The sequence below is a fragment of the Pterocles gutturalis genome, unplaced genomic scaffold, assembly GCF_000699245.1.
Source record: "Pterocles gutturalis isolate BGI_N339 unplaced genomic scaffold, ASM69924v1 scaffold51700, whole genome shotgun sequence".
Classification (NCBI taxonomy): domain Eukaryota; kingdom Metazoa; phylum Chordata; class Aves; order Pterocliformes; family Pteroclidae; genus Pterocles; species Pterocles gutturalis.
This window is the reverse complement of record NW_010145341.1, coordinates 33,967-50,349: the sequence shown is the minus strand read 5'-3', so window position 1 is coordinate 50,349 and position 16,383 is coordinate 33,967. Positions and strand designations below refer to the sequence as shown.

The following is a 16,383-nucleotide window of genomic DNA, read 5'->3' as shown; positions in this document are numbered from 1 at the left end:
TGTATGCTGGGTGGTTAATAAAACATGTCAGTTTATAGTGGCCCTTGAATTAACATAGGTGAAAGGTAAAGGGCTGGTGAGACGTACTCTAAGCTCAGCATTAAATTGAAAAAGTTCATCACAGATTTTCTTTGTTAGCCTTTATGTATGAGGAAGCTTAGCTATTTTTATTTCTCCCAAGCCTTCGTCATTTAAGAATCCAATGAATGTTGCACCTTTGAGGGGCTAAATTGTGGTGTGTGAGTACCAGTGCAACATTTGTGGCTTAAGGATGTTTTAAAGGAAACCATAAAAACACATTTCACTGCTTATTAAAACTGAATGGATCCTGGAAGAACAAACTTAATTCCTGTATTTAAAGTATCTTATATACTTAATAACATAGTAGTTCTGATTTGATATGATTTCTTGTAGGCAATTGGAATAATTAAGTTCTGTCTTGCTTTCTTTCTAATCAAGTGTTCTTATTTTAGCTGACAAATCAAGACCGCCTTCATCAAGCCCTTCCAGTATTATTCGCCGGACTTCCTCATTGGATACACTCGCTGCTCCGTACCTTGCTGGACAGTGGCCTCGTGATAATCATGGACAAGCTGCTCCATGTATGAGAGACAAAGCCACACAGGTAGGACACATTTTTTGTCTTCAGAGTATTTAAATATGAACACAGGATTCAAATGTAAGAAGATTTTCCCTTGAAAACATTCACTTTAGCTTTCTTGTTTGCAAGTTTCTATTCACTTTCAAATTGCAGGAATCCTACCTTTGGTATTAGGTATGTGAATTATTTGCATTCTTCTCTAAGAAAAGGCTGTGAACTGTAGTATCTGTTAAGAGCTGCACTTTCTTCTTGCCTCAGAAAAGCACTAGTGTATTGCACGTCTGTGTTGTCGTTGTTCTGATAGTGTGCAGTGCTAGATTGCATGGATGTTAAGTACTATTTAGTTTAAGTTTATACAGGAGAACTTAGTGACTCCTTATATATATGTCTGTCTTAAAACAGAATAAAAAAGCTCTGTAGTGCCTGTATAAAAGTTATTGTAGCCTTTTTTTGTGATAGGCTGTTCATCCTCTGATTGTAAAAGGCCTTTAATGTTCACCCGGGATCTATGCACCAAGTGTAGAATTATATCCATTGAAGAGCTGCCTCGTTGAACCACGAACGATGTTCAAACTTGGCTCAGCTGGAGAGTATTTAAAAAGTACATGATTTGACAATAAACTTCAACTTGACAAAATTTCACAAGCTTGTGATGGTTCAGTCCTATGCCGCCTGTAAAGACAGAACCAACATACAATCGAATGCAACTGGCGTTATAAGAGTTATATGCTTATCATGACAGTTGTTTTATCATCCCCCTTAAAGGAAGCTGTTGTAACATAGTATTCTACTGTAGGCAGAAGTGTTTCAAGTTGGATTTTTCCGTAAAATATCCCAGTATTTCATTTCTCCTTCTGTGGATGCAGTCTGGCAGTTGATTTCTCTAACTTGTATGGTGAGAGAAACATCCAAACATATCAGACTTTAAATCCTTATTTCTAGAGCATGGTCTCCACAACAGGTCTCCACCAATACCAAAGAACATGAGCAAAATGCAGCTGGAAGAGAAGCTGACAGCATGTGGGCCACACTTGAGTGTGAACCTGCTTTCAGTCTGGTATCAATAACAAAAATATGGCCAGCTAGGTTTCAGTGTGCTGTCTCCTCAAATGTGTAGGAAGTTGAGCAGATGATGTCTGCAGCATTGCTTGTTACTTTGTGGCTTTCTCGAGATCCACATCATTTTGCAGAAAGGACCGCAAGTCAAAGAGCAGATCAGTAAAAAAGAAAGGTGTTTTGTAGGGGAACATGACTGGGTGGCTAAGGTAGAAATACAAACTGGTGAAGAAAGGAGAGCTGAGGAACAAGTTTCTGTGCAGGAAAATAAATTGGAAAAATGTTTTTAGAAGATGGGGTGAAAAAGGTAAGCAAATCACAGTAAGAGGAGGAGGAGGATAAAGAAAGGTGTATGAAATATGAAGAATTGCTGTTAACAGGCACCATTAAAAGGCAGAAGTAAACCAGTGTGGATGCATTAGCTATTTATGTTCATATTTGATTTCTTAGGATAATACTTTTTTCAAAATAATTATAGTTCTGTACTACTGCCAAAGTATTTGCTATATTCAGTTTATCTCTTTCAGCTTAGTTTTGGTTTAATCTGAGTCATGGTTGGGTTTTTATAATCTGCGTATTTTCCAGCTAGATTAGATATCATCCTTTTCGGTTTGCATTTTTCTTTTGTTTTTTCTTCCAATTCTGACACATCCAGCTGCTATGATAGTGGGCCTTTCATATTTAAGAGGAAACATGTTTACAAAGATTAATGGGAAGACTGTAAAGGGCATTGGATATTTCTGCAGAATAAGTATATTTAGTGGTGATTGATGTTAGTATACTGCTGAGGGAAATAGAATAATCTGTTTGCACTTCCTAATTTAAAATTTATCAAACCAGTAGGAAATTTTGGGATACAGATGTACATCCGTACATCCAAAGCTTGTGTTGATATGACATTGATGAGGCATCATTGCTTTTAATCTTTCTGGTGTGCTTGAGAGCAAGCATTTGAGCTAGGGACAAATTTAAAATGTGATTTACAGTAGTTAGTTTCCCAAGATAGCATAGGCTCTCCATTTGTGTTGTTCATCCAAACACCACATCTTCAGAAACACTGAAGTTTTCGCTTACAAGGTACTCTGGCTCCAGTGTCCCATTTCAGATTTCACAAAATCTGATGTGAAATAGATGTGTTCAGATTTCAAAAGGTGAGGGAACTGGAATTGAATCTATTAAGATATAAAAAAATTTCAAGTTGACTAAGAAGGGTATTTTGATTCTGCAGGCTTATTGCACAGGGAGGAGAGTCATTCAGGAAGCAGAGTGGGAACAGACAGCATTTAGTGACATGCTTTGGCTTGCAGGCCTTTATAGAGATGCCGATAGGTCATAGCTGTCTACTGTGTAAAGAGATCCCAGGTCATGCGGAGACTGTCTGTGTCAGACTACTCCTTCAACTGATTGTTTTGGTGAAACCTGTCTTTAAAACCAGACTGAATGTATGTACATGCAGAATGCTTGTTGGATGATGAATAATTGTAATATTGAGTGTCCGAGGGTCTGGCTAGACTTGATACATGCACATATCTTTTAAGTGCTGCTAAAACAGGTGCTTGTAATCTTGTCTTTTTCCCTTTGAATCAAACCTGTTTGGCTTTGCCTGTCGTTGTTTAAAATACAACTATGTCAAAATACAACTTAAAATGAGACAATTGCTTTCAGTTTTTTTAATTCTTAAAGAATAATTCATTTGAACTGCAAAGTAAAGTTTTTGCCTCTTAAGACTTTTTTTTCTTAAGTGTTCTACTATCTGTGATAGATTTAGCCTTAAACTTTTTTCTCTTTGTGATTCTAGAAAGGATGTTGTGGGTGGTAACAACTAATAAGAAAGTAGTAGTACTTTAAGAACCTAGAGAAAGAGAAATACCTCTTCGTTTATTGGTTATTGGGTTTGTGTTTCTTGAAAATAAGTATTATAAACAAAATAGTATTGCATTTCTGTCTTGATGTAAAGGTTTCCTATAATGTATTATACCTACTCTTGCTAGAAAAATATTTCTAACTCTTTGGTTTGAGGATGAGCAACAAAACAAAATCAGATATTAATTTATGAAGTAAGTCTTGAATATTAAGTCAAAGTCTTGAATGTAAATTAAATGCAAAGACTGATCAGTGTTAATTAGATTCCTATAGGCAAGTGTAACGGTTGTGCTGAGTCGGGAAGTTAGAATTAGTGGCTAAAACTTATTGTTCCAGGAGCTAGAGGATAGGATGAGACTCCAGATTGACACTTGAGAATTGACTAGACAAAGATTGGTACTTGGCAGTGGGGATTACCAATTATTCTATTTTATGATGAGGATAAGTGAGTGCTTTTCTAGAAAAATAGTTTCTGATGGATTCTAATTTTGCTATGAAATAGGAATTTCAAAGCAACCCTACTAACTTCATCATTCAGATTTGTCCTAGTTATTGATTTGGAATCATGAAGAAGAAAAAATACTGATAGTGGAGGTTTCATTTATATGAAACTTATATCTAACTGAAGCTGACAGGAATTACAGCCTTTATGTTTGGAGTTACACCTCCATTTTCTGTGCGAAATGGGGATTAATACCACATCATGGAAGGCTTTGTGAGTTTCTGTGTTGTGAATACAGATGGGGTAAGTAAGGTCTGCTTGTGACTTGCAAGCTATTAGTCTCAAATGTAAGAACAACTGTTGCGCACTGTAGATATCAAGCTTTGAGGCAATCGAAAGTACCTGTTTGTAGGAGAAAGTGAGATATCAGTGACTTCCAAGGATGAGTTAGCTAGATTGCCACTGTATGCTAAGAACTGCGCTGTGGCAACAGTGAATTTAAAAGAATTTGCAGCATAAGCTGCTTCCAGAAATCCTTCCCCTGCTTCATTAGGTATATTTCTTGTGACTGCATGGAAATTCCTGGTAGATGTTGTTATCCCTCTTCCCAGAACCTTTGCAGTTCACTGCTTTTGAAGGCCATTTTGGACATGGTTAGGTGGAAATACAAACTGTCCATAAAGCGTGCAGTATTATCATAGGCTTGCCTGTGCATTTTGTTAATTTAAATAAATAGTTTGTCTTAATGATACTTTTAATTTCTCAGAACTTTTTTACTGTACTATGTTTGCAAGTTTCTTTATTAAATGTTAATGACTTCGTTGGTTTAGTGAAACTAGCTTAGTATTGTCCGTGTTGCTTTCAGCTTGGCCTAAGACAACTATGAACCTGAAGCCCTTTGAGGTGTTAAATTCTCTGCTTTGCAATAGCTGTAGTGTGCTTATATGCGTTGCGTTCCTTTTCCTCATTCTTCTGAGCGAGAACGTGATTTTGCAGCTGTACTGGTGCAGATTTTCAAAGTGTTTACACCAAGGCACCCTTGCTAAAGCATCAGAAATAACAAAGACAGCATCTGTGCAGGAAATGAAATATGTCTCCCCCAAATTCAGCACTGTTGTACTGATTCTTCAGAGCTCTATGGCAGCTTGTGGTACATCTGGCTGTTAATACCACCTTATGTTCAATAATTGGGAAGGGAAACTAGCACATTCCAGTATTAGAGTAGATCTGAAGGTTGTTTTTTTGTGGGTTTTTTTTAAATTGCATAGTTTCACTCACTTTTTTGTACTTTGCTTGTCAGAAAGACTTCTAGTCAGTGACTGCTTTTCACTCGCATTTCTGAGTCTAGCAAATCTTAGCACTGTTCTCTCTTCTAATTTGTCTCAAAATATTCTGCCAGAAAGTAGGAATAACTCTTTTTTTTTTTTTTTTTTTTAATTAATCCTATAATCTTCTTGTTGCAGACAGAAAGTGCCTGGGCTGAAGAATATTTAGAAAAGAAGAGCTCACACAAACGTTCAGCATCATGGGGCAGCAATGATCAACTGAAGGAGGTCAGAAATGCTATTATTTGAGATAATTTTGGATTATCTTTTTTACTAGTATGCACTGTTACCATGAGTTTTCAGGAAGGAATGAATATTGTACTGCTCTGTTTTATTATACAGATCGTAAGGTTGGTAAAATAAGAAATAGCTGTTCGTTTGGTATTGATTTCGTATAATAATGCAGGACTATTAAAAGTTTTTAATCTGAATATGTGGAAAAGAAAGTGTCAAATGCAGGTGATGTTCTTCATCGAAGGAGGAATCACAGCAGTGACCAAACTGCTTTCAAACTTTATGTATTTCAGGCTCTTTGAGTAAACCTCCAGCGGTATCTTCTGGGCTTCAGCCAGACTGGTAGCTAACGTGTTAGGTTTACAAGAACTTGAGTCTAATTTAATGCTGACAATAATTATGAATGTTGTGGTAGTAAAGAATTTTAACTAAGTGATGGAATGAATTGATGAAACTGTGTGTGTACCTGAATATATCTGTTGAAATCTGATGTGAATTTTTCCTTTATTAGATTGCAAAATTGCGTCAACAATTGCAGAGAAGCAAACACAGCAGTAGGCATCATCGTGATAAAGAAAGACAGTCTCCATTTCATGGTAACCATGCAGCCATTAACCACAGTCAGGTAAGGCTGTGTGCTTTTTGGACATATTGGGTAGGTAATACTTTTTTTAACTCCTTTCAGGGATGTGGTTTGTGTTAAAGGGAACTTAGAAATACGACGTATTGCTAAATATGTTGTAGCTATAGGTGAATTATATTAAGTAGATCTGTTTCCTTTGACTTCCTCATGTGTATGGGGTCCCAGATCTTTTTGTTACTTGGCTGAGTTGGCTTTCAACTCCCCCTTTCAAAGAATTTCAGATAGTTAGATCCTTCCTTAAAGCAAGACTCTTAAAGTGTGTTCTGCAGACTCTACAAAAGAATGACAGATAATCTACAGTTTTAGATTAAATTTATCTTTTTCATCATGCATTGCTGTAACAAGGATGAATTTGCATGTAGAATATGGATGGTTCTAACTGGTGGCAAAATTATACACTCAAAATAAAATTGTAGTTTTTGCTGTTCACATTTGGTGTCTTGACAGTAGCACATGTCTAATCCTATGATGAACTGGTGTAGCCTGACAAAAGGCTGTTCAATGGGATTTTTATGTACTCTGTTAAAAATGTTTATACTTTTGATGGCTTCATTCAGCCTTTGTAAGATCATATTTTTTTTCCTGACATTTATCATGCCTCAAGACTTTAAGTAGCAATCACTTTCAAAATTGTGATGGTTAGGCCACTACATGTTCTGGGTGCAGTTTTACTTTTATCTCAAGACTGTTAATGAGGTCAGGTTCACTGAGAGGTAATATTTTTAGCTCAATTGATAGCAAGTGAAAAAAAATTACAGGCTTTTAGACACACAGATCCTTTTTCAAGTCTGTTTTGCTTGAGTAACTTTAAGAAAACCAATAGGAAAGTTTGGTCATTTTTTCAGAAGAAAACTTTTTTCCCCCTACTGATATCTCATGAATGTATATTTATTATCTACACACAAATTTTTTGAACAGTTACAAAAAGAACAAATCTCTTGCAATAGCCTTGAACGTCAATGTAGTCGGAGGTTCCACTGACTGTGGAACTGCCAGTCTTGTGAATTGAGAAACTACTCAGCTGTGAAGCTTGTCCGCAAATCTAATCATATTCTGAATTACTCCTGAAGTGCAGTTAGCATTGCTCTAATAAATATTGTACTCTGATATCAGTCAATGAAGACTGTTTTCTTTCTGTTGTTGCTCCTTTTGAAAATAAATTAGGCCAGGGAGGGAAGCTGTTCTGACATCAGCCTGTGTCCTACTCTACAGGTACTTGCCTATTCTGACAAACGATGAAATAAAAAATAAAAGGGAGAACCATATGTACGGTCCTGAGCAGCCAGGTTCTTTCATAGATGGAAGTCAGGTGTCTGAGTGAATCTGTTCTACTTTCTTATTTCTAGTCTTGAAGTATAATAGGGGTTTGCATTTCTCCTGCCCTGTTCTTCCTAACTCCTCCTTTGTATAGCAATCAGTAGCATCTTTTGTCTCAGACCCTTATTTATCCCTGCTGTAGTTAATTTAATTAGAATTCATGAATTTTCAGAACATAAGTGTCTCTTGAATTCAGTTTGTTATTAGTGTGAAGTATTGTGCTACTAGAAGTATTGTATTTAGGATAACAGTTTAGGAATTACTTCTTCAAACTCTTTAAATATCAAAACAGAAACTATTTCCTTCTCCTCGTCTGTATAGCAGAATAGTTTGGATTTGAAGTAGGTTGTCTAGTACTAAGTCCCACATTTTGATTTGCTTTACTGGTGCAGTGTAGCATGCTGCTAATCTTTGCGACTGCTGTAGCTGAAGTCAGAATAGTCCAAAATGATGAAAGAAGGACAAATAAATGACCCAATCCCTTTCTAGGGGTTTTTGAGAAAGTTTATGAAAATTGTTGAGACACATTAAAAAAAAAAAAAAAAAAAAAAAAAAAAGGGAAAATTTTTTAAAAATTTTGGGGAACAATAAAAAAAAAAAAAAAAAAAAAAAAGACAGGTCAAAATACTTGGTGCAGGTATTTTATCCAAATCTGTAGAACCTGTTAGAAGATTTGTTTTGTATTTGTAGGCAATTGAGGCATTTCAACCAGAAAAAGTGTACTGAGGAACTTTTGGTATAGGCCCTTCAGTACACTGGAGAATCACTTGCAGTCTAGCAGGTTTGGCTTGGTATTCTGCAAACCTGTAGGTTTCTGAATGCTGAGCTATTGTCACTTTAACGTAGATAATCTTAGTGCTTTTTAATTTTGAAAATGAACAGTGATGCAACTAGTCTGAAAAATGCCCCCACACACACACACATTATGTATAAGTATTCTTTTGCATCATAGTTACTTTATTATGCTCCATACAAGAAGCAAAATTTCATGAGGTCTTTTACGTTCTGCCAAATTTTAGAGTACGTGAATAAAATATTGCACAACAGATAATTAGGTTTTGGGCTTGTGAAACGGACTATAAAATACAAACTGAGGCAAAGCAGCTTTTCCAGCATTGTGTTACAAAACAAACCATTGTTTTTGTTGGTAAATTTTGTGCCATCTGTGTTGAGCTACTTGCGAGGGGGGGGGAAGTTACAGAAGGCTTCAAAAAGAGTTAGTGAAGGGTTTAGATTAATGACATTTAGAGGCTACTTTCCAAGTCAGAGTGGAAAATCTGTAACTGTAGGCATCAAGGGCAAAGTTCCTAGGCTTTCTCATTCCTTTCTAGGGAACTGCTAAACTAGAATTTCTGGAAGCAGGTCAGTTCCTTCAGTATTTGTGGGAAGGACTGTGTGGAAACACTTGCAGTTGGTGATTAGAATATTTAGAAATTTTTTTACATTTCCAGCTGAAAGAAACTTGCAGTTGTTGACTCTAGAGGGTCATACAAGGATTTCTGAGCTGAAGGAGTTGGATTCCTGACAAGGCTGAGAAAATGTGGTAGGAGATTGCCCTGATAATCACTTCACAGAGACCAGGTTAACTGTTTAACATTTTGGAAATGGCTTACTCTTCTAGTTAAAACTAAAAGAAGCAATTCCAGTGGATTTATTTCCTCTTTTCTTCCCTACTAATAAACACTTAAACTTTGCCACAAATCTTGACTTCTACCAAAATTTTTACCGTTTTTTACCACCTAAGCTTCCAAATGATTATTTAGTTGTGCTCCTTTCTTACATGATTTTGGTTTGAAGAAAAACATCCACACAGTCTCTATGGAATAAGCTTGTTAGCTATTTCTGCCTCTCTACTCAGAATCAGGAAATAGTTGGTGAGGAACTTGATGAAGTCCTTGCTGCTGACTATGTTTTTTTCCAAAGCAATTGAATGTTTTTTGTTTGGTTTTTTTTCATGATGCCAGAAATATTCCATTCTGTCTCTCTTGACAAGAAGAGGGGTTTGCAGAAAGGTCATAACCTCCTCAGGTCACCTCAAGATGCTTCTGAGAATGTTGTATTTGAATTAATTGCATGGTACTAAATCCGCAAACAGGAGTCAAACCAGTGGGATCTTCCTTTATTCTCAGTGTTAATGTAATAGAGAAACTATAATTGAGGCCAGAGCTGAAGCTTGACAGAAGAATAAATGGGTTAGGTCTTTCAAAATAATCTTTTTTCCTCAGTGCACTTGTCTGATGTTATGCTGCCACTTGATGCTAGGAACCGTCAAGCCACTTCCTTTCACTTTCCTGGGAAGCATGCGTCCTTGATGTCTTGCCAATCGATTGATCCTAAGCAGCCAGTAATACTGAGACCAATTGCATGCAGTTTGCAGTGAGGTTTTTTTGTGTCACTCTTACCACCTTACGGAGGTACAACATTTCATTCTTAGAGTGGAATTACCATGATGTAACCTTGAAATGGTTTGATGTTAATATCAGAAAGCATCAAAACACCTTGGATTCTACTTAAAATACTATAGCTTGTTAAAAAATTGGAAAAGCTTAGAGTATTTTTCTAAAATGTCTATGAGCAATTTAGATTTAGAATCACCCATATTTTATATCTCATGAGTTTGTCATACCTGTAAGTTTCAGGACGCTAACTGTCCCACACCAAAACTCCCTAACAGTGTGTTGTTATGTGAGTGCTGTAATTATTTTCCTGTGTTTGGCACCTTGCTTCATTTTGTGTGTTCCCAAATATGCAATAAGTAGTCAGAGGTTAGTAGCCTGTTCCTGTATGTCAGGGGCCGGCTCCATGCAGATCTCTGTGAAGGCAGTATTTGTAATACAGAGTTTCTTGTCTTGAGGCTGGTTGTTCCACCCCTGTAACGGTACCTCCTTCCCTTTCTACCCTCCAGCATTCCAGGTTAATAAGTCATCCTCAGTCAAGTACAGAATAGTATTTCTGTTGGAAGTGAAACATGCTGTATTGAATGCTAATGAACTCTATTGGAGCAACTGTTAAGCTGAAAGAGGGTAGATTTAGATCAGATATTAGGAAGAAATTTTTACTGTGAGGGTGGTGAGGCACTGGCACAGGTTGCCCAGGGAAGCTGTGGATGCCCCATCACTGGAGGTGTTCAAGGCCAGGCTGGATGAGGCTTTGAGCAACCTGGGCTAGTGGAGGGTGTCCCTGCCCATGGCAGGGGGGTTGGAACTTGATGAACTTTATGGTCCCTTCCAACCCAAACCATTCTATGATTCTATAACTTGTGCTTTTCTACTTTTACCACTTCACATAGTACTATGATTCTAAGAATTTCTATGGTAGGCAATCATATTTAAAAGGCAGAGAATGCCCACATTTGGCTAATGGCTGCTGGAATCTTAGACAAGCATACTTGTGTTCTGCTACTTTTTAGCAAGTTCAGTTTGTCCTAAGAATGTGTATATTTAATAAACGGGTGCATAAACAGTCTTTATTAGTGCCTAAATTTGTGCTGATATGCCCATATTGTGACTGGGTATTGACCTGTATTAGTTTACTGGATTGTTCGTCCAAGCCTTGTTTGGAACAGAATTAGCAGGGTTGCTTTCTCAGACTTTTTTGTGCTCTTCTCCAGTGATTTCTGTTTTCTCTTTTTCATCTTAAGGCAAGACTTTCGAAAGTCTTTCCAAGTTTGGCCATTATGAGAATGTTTCGTTTTTGTTGACATAAACAGAGTCACAAGCATTTCCTGAGCAGAAGCTTTTGTAGTCCTTGTAGGAGTCTCTTTTTTTTTTATAGCTATCCTAATGTTTTTGTAAAGCAAGTTTTGCTGACTTAGAGATTTGTGATTGTGAGAAGAAGTCTGCATTACGATCTGCACTTAGAATTCTCTTGTTTACATTAGTTTTTCTAAGGTAGTTTTTCTGCTGGACAAATTTTGCTTGTTTTTTGAGAATTTGCATGCGAAGTTGCAATGCTTTGGTGTCTGCCCTTGCGCAGTGTTATTACTTAGAAAAATCGAAAAGAACCACAAACCGCTTTGAAGACCAAGTGAGAATGCTACTGTCCTTGAATCAGTAAGGGAGATGTTTTCAGTCATAGCACACTAAAACCATAGAGTCTAGAAACTTCATACAGAAATTCTATTGTGACTTTGTCATGCTGTTCTTTGAGTTGAACTAAATGTTTGCAGGAAGCATTCAGTTATCTGTAATAGTGCCCTGCCTAGTCACCAAGAGTCTGTGTTGAAGTTTAGGGCAGAATCTTCTAATGTTCTGATAGCATTATTTTTTTAACGGGAAGGATGCTAATGAAGGATGGGAAATCTCAAGAAGTTGTGGTGTACTTTGGAAAACTTCAGTAACATGTTTTCTGAGAACAGAGTTTTCATGCATACTTTGAAACACTGGGTTTTTAAAATGTTAATCTTAATTCTGAAGCAACTATGTATTAACATTTGGTTTTGGGATTTTATTATTTCTGTGGAAATCTTCCTAAATTGTTTTGTCAGCCTTTTATTCTGGCTTAATACAGTTACTATGTTGGTCTTTATTTCTAGCATAGTGCAATCTTGCATTTGTGTAATAATTTTCATGTTACTGTAGGAGACAGCAGACTTCCATAAAAATACAGTTTTAATGAAATTACAAGTGGTAAATCCAACAGTGAAGGAAGTGAAATTGTGGTACAGCTCACTTCAGAAGGAATGTGAATATATCTTAAAGGCTTCAAAATTACTTACATTTAAATGCTTACTGTTAAATTTTCACTTGTTAATCAATGTTGAGCTTGATACAGACCATATTAAGGGGAGTTTTGAGACTAGGTTGTTGAAAGCTTTTCCTGATAAAAAATAGATTTTAAAAAAAATTCAGGATGTGTGTGTCTTCATTTAAGACATCCATTTTAACACAATCACTATAGTTATGTGTAAATCCTTGATATTGAGGTGTAGATGTGTTCTGTTTGAAGGTTCACTTTTGAGTAGAAATAGTAACTGTTCTGTAAGTAAATCTACATTGCTTTCTCACTGTCTCTCGTTCTTCAGGCTCCCATCCCAAAGAGTGCTCTTGTTCCTGTGATACCTATTACCAAATCAACAGGATCACGATTCCGAAACAGTGTAGAAGGACTGAATCAGGAGATTGAGATAATAATTAAGGAGACGGGAGACAAAGAGGAACAGCTTGTTGTATGTATCTGCCACCATGATTGCTTTCTATAATTACTTTGGTTCTGCTTTGAGGTTTTTAAGTCATAAGCTTTATTTTGCATAGTTCTTGAATTAAATTTGTCTGGAATTAATTTTACTTTCTTTAATAAAGGTAGTTGAAAAGTCTCTTGGAAAGAAAAAAGAAGGAAAGAGTTAAAACTTGAATCTGAACCTTTTTCTCTGTGATTACTGTGATGTAATTGGCTTTCCATTAAAGTAAGAAATCTCAGTAAAACAGGGGGAAAGGCAAAAGGCTGGTTTTGAGAGTTTTTGTAGTAACTTTTTCTTCTCTTTGCCCATGATGAACTGTCCCAATCCCAGCTGAAGCACAACTTGCCCATTTTTAGCTTTCATTTTTTAGAGGTAAATTTAGTAAAAAATATCAGCAATGCAGGCCACGAAGACAATTAAGGGACTGGAACATCATTCATATGAGGAGAGGCTGAGAGAGCTGGGAGTGTTCAGCCTTGAGAAGCGAAAGCTCAGGGGGATCTTATCAGTGTGTATAAATATCTGATGTGCAGGAATGAAGAGGAGGGAGCCAAACTCTTCTCAGTAGTGCCCAATAACAGGACAAGAGGTGGTGGGCATAAATTTAAAAACCGCTGAATTCAATCTGACCATAAGAAAAACACCTTCTTTCCCCTTCCCTCCCCCCCTTAGTTTTAAATGTGTGAGGGTGCTCAAAACTGGAGCAAGTTGCCCAGAGAGGTTGTGGAATCACTGTCTGTGAGTGGATTCAAAACTTGACACAGTCCTGGACAGACTGCTCCAGCTGACTCTGCTTGAGCAGAGGTGTGGAACTAGATCATCTCACAAGGTCCCTTCCAACCTCATCAATTCTGTGATTTAGTGAAATCTTGAAAACTGTTGTCCTTAGTTTCTGAACCGGACTTACTTTATTTTCTGCTGAAGTCTTGTGTAATGAATAAAATTTTCTACTTCAGATAGTTTTATGAAACCTTAAAAATTCCTCAGCATTACTAGATTTAAAGAAATTGCTAACCAGACAAGAGTAGCTATCTGATACCTTTTATTTTTAACAGCCTCAAGATATTCCAGATGGGCACCGTGCACCACCTCCGTTGGTTCAACGTAGTAGTAGTACTCGCAGCATTGATACCCAAACACCTGGTGGAGCAGACAGGGGTAGTAACAACAGCAGCCGCTCCCAGTCCATATCTCCAACCTCATTTCTTACAATCTCTAATGAAGGCAGTGAAGAAAGTCCATGTTCTACAGATGATCTTCTTGTTGATTCCAGAGATAAAGGTACTGTATAATTTTAGAAGCTCAACAATGCTAAACTTTAACATGTTGCTATGTGTGTAAACACCTAGTAAAAGAGGGGATTTGTTTCCCACGTCCATGGAGAAATGGTAGAACATTTTTCTCTTCCTAAGTGATCTGATTTTTCCAAATTGCTCCAAATACTGTATATGCTCATATATCTAGTGGTCTGTAATTGAAGCTGGATAGATGTGACTGAGGAATGTGCTTTCCAAACAAGTTGGGTTTTTTTTAAATAATAAGATTCTTCAAGCACTGTAAGCCAGTTGCAGAAGCAAGAGTGTGCAGCAACAGGTGGAACAGCAAAGTAGGCTAGTCCTGTTGCTGGTGTCAGTTATTTTTTATGATCTTGGAAAAAATGGGAAGCCTTCCAGTGTTTCCATACGTGCTCCCATAAAAGTTTAACTGTTCGGGGTTTTTTAAGTATTCTTTTTTACCAGAAATCTTCTGAGGCATACTAGGAGAATTTTATAATTCAATGTAAACCTGTTTTGGTTTTTAAGGAATAGGGCTTCTGCTCATCTCTTTTGACTAGATGGTGACAATGCAGGACCATAGATTCAGGTTTGCAGTTTCAGACTGAAAGTGTCGAGGAATGAACAGGCATTGCAGAGGAGCCTGCAAAAAGTATAAGGAGAAATAGAAAGGAGGAAAGGGATTGAGATAAGAAAGCTTATTTGCAAATTAAGACCTGGAGGCAAATAGAAATGTTTATTAATTTTGTAACATTAGTAATGAAGTGGGTTTCGATTTGGGGGGCATTTAAAGATAGTTATTGGGTTTTTTTTATAGTGTGACACATTTAAGTAATGAGATGCTCTGTTCCTGCAGAGAATGGGAATAATTCTCCCTTGCCAAAATATGCTACCTCACCAAAACCCAACAACAGCTACATGTTCAAGCGTGAACCTCCAGAGGGCTGTGAAAAGGTGAAAGTCTTTGAGGAAAACTTGTAAGTTGATCCTTACTACGTAAGAAAAAGCATTCAACATTCAGAGTTACCCATTGGTTTACTGATTTTTGTGTCAGATCAAAATTAGTAGTCCAGTTGCTAAAGCTGTGTTAACAGCCTGATCTCTGTTGTTTTGTGTGCCTATAAACTGTTACATATGTATGTATTTTATTGGTAGGATTTTGTGTTAAAATAAAAATCTCGAGAGACTTTTTTTAAAACCAGCATAATTTCAGAGACTCTCTCTTACCTGGCAGATGGTGGGGGAGAAACTCAAAATAAGCAGGTACAGAGAGATGTAATAAGCTGTAATGCAGGTGCATCAGCTAATATATGTCACAGCTTGACAGGCACATACAGTAATCCAGACTCGACCATATTGTTTTCAGCTACGTCTGTGTAGCTGTGAAACTTGTAGTGTCAGAGGAGTGCATTTGACTGTTTGATGCTTGGGTTATTCTGAAAAAGCCAACTTCTGTAATTTGTGAATATTCTGAGGGTTTTATGTTTTATTATTTTCAGTTCAGTTTTTATACCCTTATGTCACTTGGTTGTAAGAGTCTTAACCTATAGTTGAAAATTTCATTTCATCACTCAAGGAGAATAATTTGGTTATGCCTATATTATCTCAACAATGCCATGTAGTATGAGTAGTAATTATAAAAAGGCAGCTATACTTCTTAAACTTTCCATCTCTCATCTCTGCAAATGGATTTTGCGAGGTCTCTGTGACCTCTCCATAGCAATGTGGAAAGGGTTACAGTAACTGAAGTTACCTGTCTCTATTTTAGTGTGTAAGCTACGTTGCCAGCAGATTAGATAGTCTTCACTTGCTCCAAAAACATATTGTATTGTGATTTGACTTGCATTTGCATTTCTTTTTGGATGTCCTTGCTGCGTAACTGTAGGACTGTTCTGCTATAGAGTGAAACAGGCTTCTATGGAAGTCTTTACCTAGCTATGGCAGTTCTTAGACACTGCAGTCTCATGCAAAATTCTTTCTCACATCTGGTACTTGCATTCCACATGTATGTGGAATACATGAGTGTGACTATTTAAAGATCAACCTTTGTTTAACATTATTTCTATTTGAAGTTTACAGGATTTTCATTTGAGGAAAAAAATTTATAAATGGAACTGAATTTTCTGGACACTTGGAGAATCAGCTAACATGGAAATGTACCCTATTTTATGAACAATTACTTTTCAGAGTAGATTATCTTGTACAAGAGCGTATGAAAGTTTGGCTTGCTTGGCCTAGTATAGTGAAGATAGAAGTGCATATGGCTGCCTTACAAATACATGGAATAGAGAAGGAGGTTATAGGCTAAAGGACAATGCTGGCAACAAGAAAAAATTAGTATAAATTTCTAATAGTTATTTTCCAGCAGGGAAGAGAGGCTTTGGAACAGATTTCCATAGTTTTGTCTTAAAGTAGAGTTAGACTAGCTTATAGATTTATATTGCAGGGT

At 36.9% G+C, this 16,383-nt stretch overlaps 1 protein-coding gene across 1 annotated transcript in view; it reads left to right on the top strand.

Annotated features, from left to right (window-relative positions):
• Positions 1–481: 481 nt before the first annotated feature.
• FAM117B (family with sequence similarity 117, member B) overlaps positions 482–16,383 on the top strand; it is a 17,233-nt gene continuing 1,331 nt past the window's right edge. Inside the window, exons 1-6 of the mRNA XM_010085331.1 lie at positions 482–625; positions 5,426–5,515; positions 6,033–6,146; positions 12,505–12,648; positions 13,716–13,941; positions 14,791–14,911. Of these exons, the coding sequence (XP_010083633.1) occupies positions 605–625; positions 5,426–5,515; positions 6,033–6,146; positions 12,505–12,648; positions 13,716–13,941; positions 14,791–14,911 (716 nt within the window). The 5' untranslated portion in view covers positions 482–604. The remainder of the gene's footprint in view (positions 626–5,425; positions 5,516–6,032; positions 6,147–12,504; positions 12,649–13,715; positions 13,942–14,790; positions 14,912–16,383) is intronic.